The sequence below is a fragment of the Rhinoraja longicauda genome, chromosome 35, assembly GCF_053455715.1.
Source record: "Rhinoraja longicauda isolate Sanriku21f chromosome 35, sRhiLon1.1, whole genome shotgun sequence".
In the NCBI taxonomy this organism is placed as follows: Eukaryota; Metazoa; Chordata; class Chondrichthyes; order Rajiformes; family Arhynchobatidae; genus Rhinoraja; species Rhinoraja longicauda.
Window position 1 is genome coordinate 16022716 of NC_135987.1, and position 19744 is coordinate 16042459.

Here is a 19744-nt window from a genome sequence, read left to right on the forward strand (position 1 = left end):
CATGGCTGAGAATGTGAAAGACAACAAACAAAGGTAAGTTCATTACTTTTGTCCTTTCTTACATTGTGTAACATGTACCTGGCAGTCAAATACAGTCTGAGCATTTCCCTGCTCCTGCTCATGAAACTCGTCATACCCTCTTTATTCTGGGAATGAATATTCCACGTCCATGTACAGATTTTAGCAGCAAGAGATTCCAGACAGATAGTGTCATTATGGCTGATATTTTGTGAAGAATTTATGATATCATTAACTTGGGGTTAAAGGTTAGAGATATGGCCTGCCTGTGACACCGTTGAGATAACGTAAGTGGTTCACCTTTTTTTAATCTGAGTGCGAGAAGTGATTAAATTAATATTTCAGTTAGGAAGGAAGTAACAAATCAGTAACCATCTGTAAACTGAAGACATTAGCCAATGTTTAAAAATCAAATGCAAAGAACAGAGCAAGAACTGCAAACCCACAGATTGATTTAGCCTTTGTACAATGTAGTGTTTGCTCAGAACAATGTCCTTCAATTCTGATGGATGGGTGAAGTCCATGAACAAGCTTAAATCTGCCCTAAAGATCTGACAGGAGTATCTCTGCCGGCCGCTGATGATAAATTACATGCAACATATTTTGACAAAGGTGTTCTCTTTCACTTTTGAATCTAGCCCAGGTCAAAATGATTGAAATTCCTCTAGCTGAGGTTCTTAGAAGATCGGCAAATCGGAGACGTCTGCAGCATTTTAATTAAAGTAAATAGCCTCTGCCATATTGTGCATTTGTTGTTTGCAACTGAGATTGAATTTCTACTCCTTCAATTTTGTAAACATGATCCTCTCCCAAAGAAGTGGATATTCATCTTATAAACACTCAACTGACTTTGGATCTGTGACTATGTCGCCAATGTGTTTCACATGTCCAGGTCTTCTGTAAGGGTTCAGAGGTTTCGCTGAACACTTACGACATTGGCGAGACAAAGCGTAGATTTGGCAATTGTTTTGCTGAACACTTACGCTTGGTCCACCAAGGATGACTGGACCTCCCGGTTGCTGACCACTTTAACTACCCCCTCCTCGTCTCATGCTGACCTTTCTGTCCTGGGTCTCCTCCATTGTTACAGTGAGGCCACAAGCAAATTGGAGGGACAGCACATCATATTTCACTTGGGCAGCTTACAACCCAATGTAAATGTTGAATTCTCCAATTTTAGGTAACTTGTATAAATGTGTCCCATCCCCGTCCCTCCCTCTGCTCATTCCCCTTCTCCTCCCCACCTTCTCCCCTCACTCCATTAAATGTTTGTCAACCATTTCCACAGTTTGCAACGATGCATCCCTCTTGGGCTCACACAATCTCTAGCCATCAATTGGTCTATCAAGGAACATCCTTGCCTGAGGTCATCTGTTGCCATTCCCGATTTGTCCTATTTTTTTTGCCTCGCTTCCAGTTAGCTTCTGCCCCTTCACCCCTCCCCCACTACAATCCGTTTGAAGAAGGGTCCCAACCTGAAACATCAACTGTCTATTTTCTTCCTAGATGCTGCCTGATCTGCTGAGTTACTCCCGCATTTAATGTCTATCTTCTGTAAAAAAAGATCTATTTTCCCCTGGGTTTAATTTTAATCAATTTATTTTCAGCTCTGTTAATGTCTTCTAATGCTTCTTTGTAAGTTTAGCTCAGTTAATAGTCTTTGGGACAGATAGTTGTCCAGCAAACTAAAGATTATTTGGCACCATTTGAAGAAGAGCTGAAAGATATGCAAGTGCCCAAGCAAGATTCTGCAAAACAGAACTTGAGGTAACGTAATAATAATGATCCTATACATCAGCGAGACCAAGCCTCGACTCGGTGATAGTTTTGCCAAACACTTCAAGTCAAGTCAAATTTATTTGTCACATACACATACACGATGTGCAGTGAAATGAAAGTGGCAATGCCTGCGGATTGTGCAAAAGAAGAATTACAGTTACAGCATATAAATAAAGTTAATAAAGTTACTATAGTGTAGACAAAAATGTAGTCTCTGGAGTTATAAAAGTTGACAGTCCTGATGGCCTGTGGGAAGAAACTCCGTCTCATTCTCTCCGTTTTCACAGCGTGACAGCGGAGGAGTTTGCCTGATCGTAGCATCTGGAACAGTCCGTTACTGGGGTGGCAGGGGTCCCTCATGATCTTGCTTGCTCTGGATCTACACCTCCTGATGTATAGGTCCTGCAGGGGGGTGAGTGTAGTTCCCATGGTGCGTTCTGCCAAACGCACTACTCTCTGCAGGGCCATCCTGTCCTGGGCAGAGCTGTTCCCAAACCAGACTGTAATGTTGCCGGACAGGATGCTCTCTACAGCCCCAGAGTAGAAGCAATGAAGGATCCTCAGAGACATTCTGAATTTCCTCAGCTATCTAAGGTGGTAAAGGCGCTGCTGTGCCTTACCCACCAGGGCGGCAATGTGCGTTGCCCACGTCAGATCCTCTGTGATGCGGACTCCCAAGTATTTAAAACTGCTCACCCTATCCACAGTAGACCCATTTATCACCAGTGGTGTGTACGTCCTTGGATGTTTAGCCCTTCTGAAGTCCACAATCAGCTCCTTCGTTTTAGTGACATTCAAGAGGAGGCTATTGTCCTGACACCAGAGTGCCAGATCAGCCACCTCCTCCCGGTAGGCCTTCTCATCGTTGTTGGAGATCCGGCCCACCACCACAGTGTCATCAGCAAACTTGATGATGGAGTTTGAGCTGAACCTGGCGCCACAGTCATGTGTGTACAGGGAGTACAGTAGGGGGCTAAGGACGCAACCCTGGGGGGATCCTTTGTTCAGGGTGAGGGAGCTAGATGTGTGTTCCCCCATCCTGACCACTTGGGGCCTGGCGGTGAGAAAGTCCAGGACCCAGGCGCACAGAGGGGTGCTAATCCCCAGTTCCAGCAGCTTCTCAACCAGTCTGCTGGGGCTATTGTGTTGAATGCTGAACTAAAGTCAATGAACAGCATCCTCACATAGCCCCCCTGGCTGTCCAGATGAGAGAGAGCGGTGTGCAGAACCTGGGAGACCGCATCATCCGTGGACCTGTTCGGGCGGTATGCAAACTGTAGTGGGTCCATGTTGCGAGGAAGGAGGGCGCAGATGTGCTTCTTGACTAGCCTCTCGAAGCATTTCATGACAACCGAGGTGAGGGCCACCGGTCGGTAGTCATTTAAACACGCTGGAGAGGCATTCTTTGGCACCGGTACAATGATGGATCTTTTGAAGCATGCAGGGACCACGGACTTGGCCAAGGAGAGGTTGAATATTGTGGAGACCACTTGCACTTGGTCTGCCAAGGCCTACTGGATCTCCCTATTGCTAACCATTTTAACTCTTCTTCCCATTCCCATACTGTCTTTTCTGTCCTGGGCCTCCACCATTGCCAGAGTAAGGCCACACCCAAGTAGTTATTCCTAAACACCTCATATCTATTTGCGTAGCTTACAACCCAATGGTTTGAAAATTGAATTCTCCAATTTTAGGTAACTACCTACCTCCCTCTCACTTTCTCCCCGCACGCTCTCTCAAAGTGCTTCACCTGGACTTGCACCTATTTCTCCCCCCCTAATGAAGTGTGATGTTGTATTTGTCTCAGTAATCCCCTCCTATGATTTTTAAAAATATCTGCTGTCATTGCAGTACTTGAAGAAGGCAGTGTGGAAAAGAACTCTATATGGACCCATGCACAAAGTTCTACCAACGTTGCAGGTTGAACACATCAGGATAAAAATTACACATAAATGGCAGAGATAATTCTGTTGTTCCAACTTGGTGACTAGTCTTGTCAGCTCGTTGGTTGTGTTAAGGTGTCATGATCCGACTTTTGCTTTAAGTTTCCTGTGGGCATTTTATCTGCACAGTTCATTTGGTTTTGTTTTGCCAAATAATTCTAGCAATTGAAATCTTCCCCTTTTCCTGTGCTTACTTAAGAAGTTGGAAAGGAAGTCTAATCTTAAAATGGGTAAAATAGAAATACTTAACTTTTGAGAATTAATTGGCAGCTAACCACAGATACTTCACTTAATTAAATTGTTCAGTAATGGTCACCTTGTAGTCTACACAGCTGCGTGAAAAGGCAAAGGAAAATGTTCCAGAGAATGTATCATATATCCACCTGACTTGCATTAACTGCTCTGTTGTCTGCACAAAACTCCCAGTTGGGCCCAGCTGCCTTCTGATGTCACTGGGTCTGATTGAGAATTCCCTGTACATCATCCGGAATATGGAGGGAAGCATGCAAGGGAGAATTCCGCAACGCAATTTAAAGAGACAGGTACACCGTCTTTACTTAAAGGCTTTCAATCAGTTGTCACAAGAAGAAAAATAATTAATTTGCCTATGGGAGATACGTAGTTTAGAAACAGTTAGCACTTTGAATGGGAAGATTTGTGCTCAAGGCATTGTAACTGCAACAAGATGTGAATATTACAAGAGAATTTAAGTTTGTCTTCTCCATCTACTTGTCGGGTTTGAATGGGACTTAGAAAACCAGAGGAACTTGTGAATCTTACAAATAATCTCCTGCCAACAGCAAAGATTGAGAATGCATTCATTGATATATGATCTTATCACTTAAAAAATCTCAAGTTGAGCACACAATTTAATTATACAACCTTATAATATGGACAATCCGCATTCTACAAGCAATGAGATGAATGACCTGCTCATCCATCTTGGTCTGTTTCTGGGCTGTGGACGTTATTTGGGAAATCAGAATGACGGCCTGCATTTAGCCTGAAGCTATTAACAAGGTGGGTGATTACATATCATTACATGAATTTACATTCCAGAAAATACACTCCATCCATTTCAGTCTTTATGCTCTGCATATGTTTGCATCCATCCTGATTTTAAAGAATTTAATAGCTCCCAATTGTTGAGGAGCAAATGTTGGGGAACTCTGGATTTTGGCAACCTAAAAGTGGAGAAATACAGGTGATTCAGTGATTTCATGTGATAAAGATCAAGAAACTGTCCCATTTAAAGTTTGTGGAAACACATAACAATAGTAAAATGCTATGACCACAAGGGTGGAAGGGTTTATTTTGGCAGTTGCTAATTTAGAAACAAATGTTCACACTTATGGCACAAGTGGAACAGTAATTCTGAGTGTTTTCAGCAAGCTTGACGAGCGAGGTTAATATACTTAGAAATTTGCAAATGAACACATCTGAAGAAGGGTCTCGACCCGAAAAGTCACCCATTTCTTCTCTCCTGGGATGCTGCCTGACCTGCTGAGTTACTCCAGCATTTTGTGAATAAATACCTTCGATTTGTACCAGCATCTGCAGTTATTTTCTTACACAATGCTGGAGTAACTCAGCGGAACCGGCAGCATCTCTGGACAAAAGGAATGGGTGACGTTTCTGATCGAGACCCTTCTTCAAACTAGTGAATTTGCAACATTGGATAGTACATATATCTCAGCTCAATAAAGGGTAAACTATTTCACTTTACATCCACCAACAATAGAACACTGAAAATACAAGCCTGTCAGATTTCAATCCCACCTGTATTGCACAAGCTCTTAAAACTGTGTTGCCTTTACTGGAGCTCACACTTTTTGGATGTTGTACCAGAAGCTTCATTTGGTGTCTAATTGAGCATTAAAGTTCTTGCCTACGTGATACTCATCACTCTCTTGTAGAGTCCATTGAAATACTTTGTAGTGTTTTAATGTGGAGGAATTCACCTTTGTATCATTGTTATTCAGTTATCAGATGTATGTGAATTCATGACCTCAAGGCTATAATCCACCCTGAAGCTTTAATTGATGGCATTGATAGAGGACCATATTGTTGTAACTATTCGAAACCAAAAACCCACACTCTCAACACTGTAGGTCCTGCAAAGTTTTTCAGAGATGTAAGAGAGTTCTTGCTGTGTTGTGGTCAATAACTATTTCCAATAGCCACTACCACCCAAACATGCTAAGTGGTCACTTACCTCATTCTTGCTGGAAAGACAAGCAGTTGTCGATGTGGCTGTAGGATGGTAGAAGACTTCAAAATAATTTATTGTGATAAAGGAGTTATGGATCTTTCTGAGCAGTGACAGTCAGATGCTAATGTAAATAAATGATTCCAACTGCAAAATTCAGTGCATAAGTTGGGTCCTGAGCATTTTATCTCCTTTAAATAGTTTTGAGAAAATTATACAACAGCACAATTCTCTTATCTTTTAAATGAAGAATAATAAATATCAGAGTATTTATTATCAATGTTGTGTCATGACCCGATAACAAGGAGATAGGTAGGGTGAATGACAAAGCAAACGATGACAAGTTATTCCATTCATCGTTGGGTAAGGAGCAGAGAAGCAAAGTGCACAACTTCTCCAAGTGAGAAAAAGATTATTTCTCCAACAGATGCAATGAGTAGATAGTTAGATATAAAGTTTGTGTTGAGTATCAATCGTAGAAATCATTTACAGCTGCATGGACACCAAGCATGACTGACAGTGGAATTATCCAAATATATCCAAACTCTGGCTATAGTCTTTATAACCACAGGTAAAGGAGAGTGATTTAGACAAAAATGGGACACTTGGAGTTATTTACATTTTTTATTCTTAAGTTTTTTGCAGTTTCGTTTAAAAAAATCTAAGATCTATTAATTGCATCTTAGTTTATTTAGTTCCTCTTATAATCAGTGTCTACCTTGCACTGGTAACTAATGGCATGTTCACAAAATTATCTTTTCATACCAGATACTGTATCTCAGGCAGCATATTATTTCAGTTTTGCTAATTACTGAGAATATGTTCTTTCCTTCTTGTTTCTATTAAATGCATTTTTAACATCCATCAGTATGGTGACTAAAGTTCCCTGTTAATCAGAAGAAAAACCTTCAGAGGTGAAATAACTATACAATAGGAGTAAATAATGTATTAAATCAAAGCTTGATTCAACCAGGTTTGATTATGTTCAATCATGTAATTGCACAGGGAATGTTGAATGCAGGATAATTATGGGAAAATCTCAGCTGTAGAGTGACAATTGAACCAGCTGCTGTGAAACAAAAGTAAGTAGGAGTTTTGGAAGTTTCAAAAATATTGCAAGTGCTTTCGAAAAGGAGTTGCTTAATTTTCTTTTTGGTTAGAGAACATAGAACAGTACAGCACAAGAATAGGCCCTTCTGCCCATGATGTTTATGCCGAACATGATACCAAAACCAACTCTTATCTGCCTGCATGAAATCCATATCCCTCCATATCCTGCATATCCATGTGTCTATTCAAAAGTATCATAAATGCCACTACTGTATCAGCTTCCACACCTATCCCGGCAGCGCATTCAAGGCACTCACCAAACTCTGTGTAAAAAGAAAACTTCCCCGCAACATCTCCTTTAAAATGTCCTGCACAATGTCTTGTTTTGCTTGCAGCCGTCTTTTTTTCACTGTCTTGTAGAATTTATGTGTAATTTATGTATAATTTATGTTTTTGTAGTGTGGCCTGTACCTGTGATGCTGCTGCACACAGACTTTAATAGGACCCGTACCTCACCATATTTTTGCATTTGGCAATAAACTCAACTTAACTTTATAGTTAAAGTCTGAAGAAGGGTCTCGACCCGAAATGTCACCCATTCCTTCTCTCCTGAGATGCTGCCTGACCCACTGAGTTACTCCAGCATTTTGTGTCTACCTTCGATTTAAACCAGCATCTGGAGTTTTTTTCCTACTTAACTTTATAGGAGGTAGACACAAAACGCTGGAGTAACTCAATGGGTCAGGCAGCATCTCAGGAAAGAAGGAATGGGTGACGTTTCGGGTAGAGACCCTTCTTCAGTCTGAAGAAGGGTCTCGACCTGAAACAACACCCATTCCTTCTCTCCCGAGATGCTGCCTGACCTGCTGAGTTACTTTAACTTTATAGGATCCATATTGTGTGACCAGAGGAGCAGGAATCAGGCAGAGCAGTTGCCTTTACCTATGTAGGAAGGAACTGTAGATGCTGGTTTAAACCAAAGGTAGACACAAAATGGAGGAGTAACTCAGCGGGACAGGCAGCATCTCTGGAGAGAAGGAATAAGTGACGTTTTGGGTCAAAGGGTCTCGACCTGAATCATCACCCATTCCTTCTCTCCAGACATGCTGCCTGTCCCGCTGAGTTGCCTTTACCATACTATTACAAACTAACTACACATAATGCAGGTTTTGCTTGAATAATCTACACCTTTATTGGAACTAACAAGTAATTGATTTTCTCCCAAAAAAATGCAATTGAAAAATGCAATATAGATTTGCAATATTGTATAACTTTATTTTTCTAGATTATGGTTACTGATACAGTCAGGGTTTTGAAACCATTCTTCCCATGATAGCCATTGATAAATACATTCAAATAACAGAGCAGCTGGAGTCTGGAGCCATTCGCAGGGAAGTCCTCAGAAGTAGCCATCCTATTAGAAAGCTGAAATTTGTCAATCAGCACCCTGTTATAAAGGATATAATGAAATGAATGCTTTTCAGGCTGTTGTGACTTGCTTTGGAAATGTTGATGGTTGGTGATGAAATGTTCAGTGATTAATGATGGGTTCTGGCCTTACCAACAGCTGGTGACCATGTGCTGTTCTCACCCTCTCCAGCACTCAGTGGAACACACAAGTTTAGAAAACTAACCTTCATCTTAGCAGAGTGCACGAACCTTTCACTCACATTAATAAATATTCAACTCTACCACATGCATAAAGAATATTAATTCTCTATTGTACTTTGCTCAGATCAAAGACAACACTTTTCTTTTCAATCAGTAATGGATTCTTCAGTAGAGATTTGGCCCACCCTGGATGTGGAATATTACGAAACCTCTACTTGAATTTATTCCGGACTGTATCCAAATACAAATACAATTTATTGTGAAGACTGTTAATGGGATAGGTTTGGAAATGCTCAAATTTCAGACAGTTAATACAGTGACACAACTTGTGCGGAATTACGCAGTGAACGTTTACAGTAACTCTGGGGAAAGTACAGGGAAGGCGAACATTTTTACAACTCTCTCAAGGAGCTGGTCTAGGGGCAATGTGCTGAACGCCACCCGTCACAATGCAATTCTGCAGTGACATTATTCAACACAGGTGAACAGGCATTGTTAAGGTGCTATTACTTGACCAGCCCATGTTGGACACTAAAAGAAAATAGTGGGTCTTTCGTGTTCCCCTAATCAACGAGAGGCGGTGGTAAAATATTTTGCCACCTCGAGCAGTACTCCACTCCCATGGGATTGTATAGTAGTATCAGCGCACACTCAGTTTTTGAAGTAGGGCTTCAAACATTAGCAGTACATCAAAATCTTGACCACACAGATGTCATAAATGAGTACATTCACACAGAGAAAGTGAGTGAATCAGTTCATTCAGCTTGCTTTGAATTATGGACACAAAATGCTGCAGTAACTCAGCGGGACAGGCAGCATCTCTGGAGAGAAGGAATGGGTGACATTTTGGGTCGAGACCCTTCTTCAGACTGGGAGTCAGGGGAGAGAGAAACTAGAGCCCTGGAAGGTTAAGGTGTGAAAACGAGAGATCAAAGGGGATGGAGAACCAATGGATCATTGTTAGCTGAAGGGAGGGTGACAATGAGGCATGCAATCAGTAACATTTAATCAGGAGGACAGTGAAACTAATCAGAGAACTGGGATGGGGAGGGATGGGGAGAGGGAAAGCAAGGGTTACTTGCTTGAAGTTAGAGAAGTCAATATTCATACTGCTGGGTTGTACGCTTTGAATTATGTTATGGTCCTTTGTAGATGGAATACCTCCTACAATATTTTAAGGGGAAATTTCTGCAGGAGGAATGAAAGGCTGCGCCAATCCACCTATTTCTACATCTCTTGTTACGGCATTTGTTTGGAAGATATTTAAACACTGTTGCTCTGTAGAGTTTAAGAACATTTAAATTACGTAATTGAACCTATAAACTGTGTTTTAAAATGATTGACCTTATTAAATTCCTGCAATGCTTGGATACATAACATATGAGAACCTTGTGCGGTTGTGATAATAGGGTTTACCTTGGAAACCTTTGTATTGATTAAAGCTAAGATCTATAATGAAAAGAACAACTATTTATCCTAATGGTTATAAAAGTCCTAAACAGTTTGGACAGTTTTACAAGGAGAAACTGGTGAATTATTCTTGGCAATAGTTGCCTTTGAGGCTATTTTTATTGTATTATATTCGATATTATTCAGTCAGTGTCTGCTTCCCATTCTTCATAATTTCCTTAATGTTAGACCACACGCACAATATTTTGCACATGTAAAAAATAATTTACTCAGTGCCTTTTACAGCCCTTCCGGGATGTTCCAAAATGCAACACACTCAGTGGATTCTCATTTCATGTGCAGCCACTGTGATGTTATAGGTTTAAGGTTAGATCAAATAATGAAAGGCCTCGATAGAGTGGATGTGGAGAGGATGTTTCCAGTAGTGGGAGAGTCTAGGAACAGAGGACACAGTCTCAGAATAAAAGGATGAACCTTTAGAATGAAGATGAGAAGGATTTTTTTTAGCCAGAGGATGGTGAATCTGTGGAATTCATTGCCACAGATGGCTATGAAGGTCGACATTGGGTAATTTTAAAGCAGAAATTGCTTGGTTCTTGATTAGTAAGGGTGTCAGAGGGTATGGGGAGAGGCAGGAGAATGGGGTCGAGAGTGAAAGATAGATCAGCCATGATCAAATGGCAGAGCAGACTCGATGGGCTGAATGGCCTAATTCTGCTCCTATGTCTTATGGTCTTACATTAAAAAATCATTATCTCCAATCATTGTAAGATGGTTCAGTCTAAAAACACATCCACTGTGTACAAAATGGTTCAAGCTCAACCCAGAAGTGTAACGTCACATCAGCTCAAGACGTCAATTGATCTTGATTCTGATGTTACGTCATAGGGGAATTATTTGTTAAATATAAGTTCGGAGACCATTTACCATCTGCATTGCCAACAGCTTAATTCCTTGAAGGAAATACATGAAAAACTAATATATAAAACTTCCACATTATTCTCTCCTCTGTTTTTTACTCATTTCACTCTTCGTTTGATGACAAATTCCATCTCTGAACAGAGCAACTCTTCATTAGTCATGAAGACAAATACTGCAATGGTGAACACATGAATTCATATCTCAAAGCATTCAGAATAAAATATTTATGGGGCTCACTTTGGTTTGGGTGAAAGCTCAGGCGTTCTGTTTGAATTGTTTTTTCTCTGATGTATTTAATATTATTTGAGGGAACTATCTACAGCCTCAAACTGCAGATGGCAGCTTTCTCTTTATAATATTCTCACGTTCTTAATTGGCCTAAGTGGGAGCTAAACCATGTCACTGGGTTACTGGGTAGTGCAACGGTGTAGCCCTTGCTGCAGTTATCTCACAACTCCAGCAAGCTGGTTTGATTCTGACCTTGCATGCTGTTTGTGAGGAGTTGGGTAGTTTTCCTATGACCATGTGAGTTTCCACTGGTTTCTTCCCACATTCCAAAAATGCAGTCTTCTTATCAAGTCCACATCACAAGACGAGAAATTGGTCAGCCAGAGCTGAACACACTTCTCAGCATCTGCATAAAATGGCGTCTTGCACTTCTTGCGCTTCTTGTGCATAGTGGTGGAAAGATTGGTGGAAACCGGGCCGTGACATGAACACTCTTTCTTTGACCCCAAAAATGCAGTAATAAGTTAATTGCTGCTGTGAAATTGCCTCTAACACAGGGAGAAAAAAAAAACAAGACCTAAGTGCAAAACACAATTAAAAAACGAAACAAGTCCATTATAGTGTGAGGCGTGGCCCATTGTGTTCTTTGTTAGGGCAGGGTTGGTTGTGTGAGCTGATTGCAGGAAAAAAGCAGTTCCTGAACTTGGTGGTGTGGGATTTCAGGCTTCTGTACCTCCTGCCTGATGGTAGCAGTGAGAAGAGGGCAGGTGGTATGAAAGGTGCCTTATGGAGCCTTTAATTCACAGGTGTAGATAGAAAAATATTTTATTTGTGGATTTTGGCTGTGTGTGATTAACAACTGCAGACTTGCAGTACGCGAACGTTATTGTGGGAAATCAATGCAACAAATTGATCCAGTAATGAGTAATAAACTTCCAGGCAGAAGTTAGTTGCCTCTTGTGTGTAGGAACATTACCATTATCATTACCTAGGTTGGCTAAATTGAATTTCATGCCTTCAGTAGAAATACTGACAGGTGAAAATTGTCAAGACAATTGTAATAAAAACTGAAAATGGTAAAAACTCTCAGAAGTGTAATTGACCTGAAATCTTGGCACTTTCTTTTTCTGCGGCTGCATTCTTACCTGCTGAATGTCCCCAGAACTTCCTGTTTTTATTTCAAACCTGCAGTTTTTTTGCTTTTCATTCAAAATCCTCTATTTTTGTTTAATCAATGGTTTAACAGACAGGCACCTAATCTGATTGTGTCATCAGAAGACTGTAGTTCCAGGCCTACTGTGAAATCGAGTCTACAAGCAGGACTGGCATGAAGGAGAGCTGCATACTAAGCACATTTTGCAGATAAAGTGTGAAATCAAAGTCTCCAAACCTACAACCAACACGTCTGTCTGCCTGTCTATTTGTTTATTTATTTATTTTCTTCCTCTTGCACTCACACCCATTTCTCCCCCCCCCCCCCCCCCCCCCCCCGCCCTCAATCAACCAATCAACTTCAACCTATATTTCTTCCTCTACTTTCACAATTTCCTCCTCTTCTATCCTTGCTTCACACGTTTTGTCTTTTCATCTCTGGTCTTTGTCCAGCCATCTGCCAATCTAAAACCCCTCTCATCTGTATCCACCTATCACTTGCCATGCTCTGTCCTGTCCCCGGCTCTCTTTGAGATTTTTCCCCCTTACTCCTTCTCCCACCACAATTAGTCTGAAGAACCTGACTTTCAACGACAACGAAGAAGATCCAAAATGACACACATCCATGTTCTCCAGCGATGCTGCCTGGCCCACTGAGTTATCCAGAACTTTGTATTTTTTTTTAGTTTGAACCTGCTTCTGCAGTTCATCTGGTCCAGCATATTCTGAGAAAGCAGTGGGATCCAGTATCCTGTTCACTCTTGGCTCTCTATCAGACTGAGACAAGGCGTTGAATGTATTAATTGGACACAAAAGAAGGAACTAGATTTCCCCCCTTCCAAAAGCTTGCAGTGTGATTATTAAAAAGTCACTAAAAGAGAAAGTAAGTGAGCATTAGAACCCCAGTCCAGCATCTCCTGGAGAGTTAAACTAAAGTTCGATAAGCCATTAGGAGTTCATTACATTCTGCCATGGATTCTCTTGTTAATCAACTGCTAATTATTTCTCAATGAGCTTGCAGTATTGACGTCACAATCATTAATCCTGTAGTGTGAATATCTGCACATGCCAATGACATGGAGTATATTGGCATTTAGCCCAGAACCAGACAAAGAAAAACCCCATAAAATTATAACGGGGGATATAATAAAGAAGCAATGTGATTTTGAATGAAATAATTGGATTGATGTGGGGATTGTAAACCAATTGTACACTACCTCTTCTAGTTTATGTGGTTTCTTAATTTTTGCCTTGTATTTGTTCCCAGTGAATCCTTACTAAGCTATCTAAGGATCAACAAGTTCCCTTTACTTAATTGCATCCAAGTTATCAACATTAAATGTTATGTGGCCATCTAATGTCACGGGAGAACTCACTAGATAGCCTAGATGCAGGACACTACTGACAACAACCTTGAAGATGATGGTGCAAGGAGGTTTGTAGTGTGGGCGTCTGAGGAAGCATAGGATTTGAATTAGACTTCAATAGGCCATAGGAGAACTTTTGCTCTGCAGGTTCCACTAAAAGTATTGTGTAGGAAAGAACTGCAGATGCTGTTTAAAATCGGAGGTAGACACAAAATGCTGGAGTAACTCAGTGGGACAGGCAGCATTTCTGGAGAGAAGGAATGGATGTTGTTTCGGGTCGAGACCCTTCTTCAGACTGATGTCACAGTGTAATACGTCTGAAGAAGGGTCTTGACCCAAAACGCCATCCATCCCTTCTCTCCAGAGATGCTGCCTGTCCCGCTGAGTTACTCCAGCAATTTGTGTCTACCTTCCACTAAAAGTATTTTTCAACCAAGTCTCGCTGACTTATCAGTCGTGTCATCCAGTGTAGAGGTCATGAACAGTGCCCCACTCGTAAGTAGGTTAAAACTGTATAAATGGCCCGTGTATGTCTTTGGATCAGGCTGGAGCTTTTCTTTGAGGTGTTGGTTCTTCTTAAACTGCTCCTATCAGTGTGGCATCAAATATAGAATTCTGTGATGACTCTGTGAAGATGGATGAACGACCACTCACAAACTATGCTGCATGGGTTTGATAAGCTGCAGCTAAATTGTGTGTATCTTAAAGAAATATCAGCCACTAACCACTGAGAGCTTGGAACAGCCAAATTAATTATGGATAATTAATAATCACGACACTGAAGTAGTTTTTGCCAAAATATCTGGTATGAAATGTGTTGAAAGTCGAGATTGCAAAAAGAAAATTACCAAACACACTACGCGCCCCAATCACTGTTGGTTCTATCATGGTCTGGACGAAAGGCTATGAATCACAGTGTAATACATCTGAAACATCCAGGACAAGAAACTGTCTCCCTGTACATTCAGGCTGCATCTAATGTGTTGGAAAAAAGCTGCAGATGCTGGTTAAAATCGAAGGTAGACACAAAATGCTGGAGTAACTCAGAGGGTCAGGCAGCATCTCAGGAGAGAAGGAAGGGGTGACGTTTCGGGTCGAGAACCTTCTTCAGGCTGATTCCATTCCTTCTCTACCAAGATGCTGCATGACCCGCTGAGTTACTCCAGCAGTTTGTGAGTACCAGGTTGCATCTAAGTTGCTTCACCCAAACAATGGTGCTTTAAAATTCAGGACCTTTCAACTGCCCAAGTATCCAACACCGATTCCAATTCCTGAACTCCTCTGCTGGATATAATCACTGATTTATTTTTTCTCTTCATTCTCCTCATAGGCTGGAAAGATCATTCTTGCATATCGTCCTGACAATTTCAGCATCCTCAAGCGATTTCTGATCTGGGCCGTTTTATTGGTGAGTAAAGTTAACTGCTTCCAGACCAAGCCACTGAAGTCATTGAATTGTGTGGTGCTGCAAATGATTTTCAAAGGCAGCAGGGTCAAATTAATTGTCTACTGAAGAGAGCAGAAACTACTCATATTTTTTGGTTAGAAATTATGGGGAACTTGTTTGGATTATTAGGAAGTTTTGAATAATCTAGGTTGGTGGTCGAATACAGAGCAGAGAAAACTGCATGCTCAAGATGCCATCTTCTAGGTGAGACAATAAAGTGAGATCCCATTAGTCTGTCCTTGGGGTTAGAGATCCCATAGCACTAATGGACCAAAAATAAAAGTCCTTCCTCATCCAGCATCCCCAATAACATATTACTTCTAAATCCGTTCATATGATCTTTGTGGCTTCCCACTGTGCATAGAATGATTGCCTGAATAGCAAAAGTCAAGCATCTCAAAGTAAATAATTGCATTCAAAGTTATTTGTGGCTTTTTGAAAGAGGGAATAAGGGGTAATAAAAGTTAGTAAGGTTAGATTCTTTAAGTTTCTTTGTCAATAGTTTCCGACAATTTATTTTGGATGCAGAAAGAACAAAAGGGAATAAAATGTTAAATAGAAATTAAGCTGTGGAGGGAATCTGCATTGTACAATACAAGTTTTTAAATAAATCAATTATCTGCGGTTGTTAGTTCATATAGATAGCTATTCTTCAATAGAAGAGAGAAGATTGAAAGAAAGATAAAAATGACATTTATATGGTTATAGTCTCACTCAAATAAAACATGTGTAGGAAGGAACTGCAGATGCTGGTTTAAATCAAAGGTAGACACAAAATGCTGGAGTAACTCAGTGGGTCAGGCAGCATCTCAGGAGAGAAGGAATGGTTGACGTTTCGGGTTGAGACCCTTCTTCAGTCACCCATTCCTTCTCTCCTGAGATGCTGCCTGACCCGCTGAGTTACTCCAGCATTTTGTGTCTACCCAAATGAAACATGTTAGTGAATTATTTAAACATTTAGTCGTTTTCTCCGCAATGAGATCTCATGAATAATTGTGAGAGGAAGGATTAAATTTGGCTGGGAGCATTATAAAAGTTCCTGCTACTTGTGGAATAGAACTGTTGGGCCTAATATTGTCTGCTGGAACACCAGAACTGTTCTTCTGAAAACACTGGGGCATTGATTTAAACCATGTACTGTGCAGACATGCACTCTACAGTGGAGTCTGATTCTTTTTCATCGAACAGGTGAAAATCCCAGTCACATTCCATGATAAACTGCAGTCTTCTGTCACTTTGTCCTCCGTTCCTTACACGCCACTGTGCAGCCTCCACACTGTATGTGCTTCAAGTCACCACAACCCTGGATGATTCACAGACAGCAGCATTTTTTTTTAAATCAACTTTTCTCTGTTTACCTATTCCCCATTCACGAGCAAGGGCTCCCGTGTTCCAAAAGTTAATGGGTGGCGGTTTGAGATCCGTTCCCTTAAATTGATGAAGCCAATTTTCAGAAAGTGATGATGTAATGATTTATAACCTGCCTCCGGAGCATTTCCTATGTCTACACAGAACGTTTTAACTTGTGCATTGAATCCATCTGAGATTCATTGAAAATTGTGCTGTCTCAGTGGTACTTACAAAGAAGTGTACATCCGATGGCAGGCCAGGAAAGAATTCATTACCTTTTTGTCCACTAGATTACCAAAGTCACAAGGGTACAATAAATACATTGAGATGGCGACTTACATGCTGATCATTTTCAGGTTCCGGAGGTGAATGGACAGTTTTTTTTATCAACACTGCTTTGCCTATTTAACTATTGAAGAGAGAAGAAGATTTCCCCTCAGTCTGGGGAGATTTCAACAAAATGCCACATCCTAGCAAACAACACCGGTCAGTTGTCTAATCACATAAACGGGGAAAATCGCACTTTGTATTGATTTAAAACATTGAACAATACGAGCATTTTAGAGAAGGAATTCCAATGCTTGGGATCAAGGCAGCTGAAAGTGATGGAATTAATTAAATTGGGAATTAGCAAGAGGGTTAGTCAGTGGAGCGAGGAGAACCTGAAGAATTGAAGACATTAGGTAGATAATGGGGGCAAGGGTGTGAAGTAATTTGAAAACCAGGAGACCATCAAATTAAAGGATAAAGGAAAATATCTGTGGTGTTTACTCAGTGAAAGAGTCTGATATTTTCAAACTTTGTGCAGTCAATTTGTGATCCATAAATACATCGCCAGATTGTGTGCAGATTCCTGACTGTGAATGCAGATAGCAGGACTTTTATATCATGGAGAAAAAACAATGCTGAAGCTGTGACTTGAAAAAATCAGAGCTCTGTGATGCCTGAGTTATCTACAGAACTATCATCCACTGTAAACTCAATGGTACTTTATCATCACATGGAGGCGGCACGGTGGCGCAGTGGGTAGAGTCGCTGCCTTACAGCCCCAGAGACCCGGGTTCCATCCTGACTGTGGGTGCTGTCTGTACGGAGCTTGGACGTTCTCCCTGTTACCTGCGTGGGGTTCCTCCGGGTGCTCCGGTTTCCTCCCACACTCCAAAGACCTACAGGTTTGTCGGCTAATTGGCTTGGTAAGATTGTAAATTGCCCCTAGTATGTAGGATAGTGCTAGTGAATGGGGTGATCGCTGGTCGGCGTGGACTCGGTGGGCTGAAGGGTCTGCACTGTACCTCTAAACTAAACTACACTAAAAATGCACCGAGGTACAGTGAGAACGGTGCGCACATGCAAAAATATGGAACCCTATACTTGTCAACATTTTACCACCATATGGAATCCGAGGGAAAAATTGACGCTTGCTTAAGAGTAATTTGCCTAGAATTTCAATCAAATAGCACCAGTTTGTTTAGACCCATGAGTTTAAAAATTGAGTTAAAATGGAATAAATTACATCTGTGACAATTTCGAAGGTCAGATCATCCTGGTCATGAAAATCACTGGGGCACATCCCTATACCAGTTGTGACTCTAACACAATTTCTGTGTCAGGCAAAATGGGATGCTATCTTTTTGGTGCATTATCAGGGAGCTGGGAACTGGACTCATGTTGTCCATGGGGTGCTGTTCATCAGCCGCAGGGGGCCACAAGGCCCCATCGGACGCCAAACATTCTTTGCACCACCTCGCCCAGGATTCACAGCAACTGGGACCTCAACGCCTGTCATCTCGTCACCCTTTCTCCCGTCATGCAGCAACCCTCTGTGGCTCCGGTTTCAACATACTAGGAGCATGGAGAACCAGCTGGGAACAGACATCGCCACCTCCTCAATTCACCGTCGCACCGAACACCACAGCCCCACCCGGCTCGGACATGCCCCGCAAAGAGTGGGTCGCCCTGAACCGGCTCCGCACAGGGGTCGGCCAGTTCAATGCCAAGATGCATTGTTGGGGGTTGCGTCCATCAGCAGCCTGCGTGTGTGGAGCAGACCAGCAAACAGCACAGCATGTCATTTTCGACTGCACTGTCCTCCTTCCCCCTGGTGGAGGTGTAGACCTCACGGCCCTCGACAACAGCACATTGCACTGGCTACAGCGCCTGGAGGGCGTTACATCATTTCTGCTGCCTCAAACGCAAGAAGAAGAAGCTGCATGTTGACAACCTGGTCCTAATCCCTCGGTGCCAATCTGGACCCTTGGGCCCCTTCAGACAAACAATACCCTGACCCCATGAAGGTAGACACGAAATGCTGGAGTAACTCAGCGGGACAGGCAGCATCTCTGGAGAGAAGGAATGGGTGACCTTTCGGGTCGAGATTGATAGTGATCAGCCATGATCGCATTGAATGGCGGTGCTGGCTCGAAGGGCTGAATGGCCTACTCCTGCACCTATTGTCTATTGTCTATTGAAACGTCATCCATTCCTTCTCTCCAGAGATGCTGCCTGTGCCACTGAGTTACTCCAGCATTTTGTGTCTACCTTCGATTTAAACCAGCATCTGCAGTTTTTTCCTACACACCCTGACCCCTTGACCCCGCCAACCTGTGACACCTATTCCACAATGAATAGCCGTATGACTGTATACATACTGTACGGCTGTATAACCATGCCTGACGCACTGCATGTTTTCAGTGTTTTTTGTTATAATTCCAGACTTCCAGCAATCATAGTTTTTTTCTAAACAGTTTGGGTAAATTGGACAAACTTTAAACAGAAACTGATATCAGATTTTAAATTCTGATTCAAGTTGACCTCCCTCTCAAGTTTACAGTGATTTTTCATACTGGACCTTAACCCTCATTATTTCAGGCAGATTGAAGCAGTGCACAAATCAACTGCTGATTAAAATCTTCCTTGCCTAAATGAGAATTCTCTAAATGTGCTTTCTCGGAATTTAACTGTGAGCAGCATTCTATGGAAGAATACTTAACATTTCCAATTGACAAAGTCAATTTTCCTGGAACACTAATCCTTTTCTAAGTGCACCTTGTCCAGAGAAAATACTGAAGTACTCCAACCCATTTCACGTGAAACAGTCGCTAATGGTTTCAGTTTGTGTTCATTTGCTTTGCAAACTGCCTGAGGAGCCCAGTTACTGGGATATATTTGTGCTGCGTGCGCCACACAATGCAAAGACTCACTGAGGATTTTAGCATCCTTTGTCTCATCCTCAGAGCTTTGGCAGTTCTACAGATTTCAT

General features: G+C 41.7%; 1 protein-coding gene across 1 annotated transcript in view; it reads left to right on the forward strand.

Moving 5' to 3' along the window:
• LOC144609965 (heparan-alpha-glucosaminide N-acetyltransferase-like) overlaps positions 1-19744 on the forward strand; it is a 198711-nt gene that overhangs the window by 160606 nt on the left and 18361 nt on the right. Inside the window, exon 15 of the mRNA XM_078428374.1 lies at positions 15019-15096. Within this exon, the coding sequence (XP_078284500.1) occupies positions 15019-15096 (78 nt within the window). The remainder of the gene's footprint in view (positions 1-15018; positions 15097-19744) is intronic.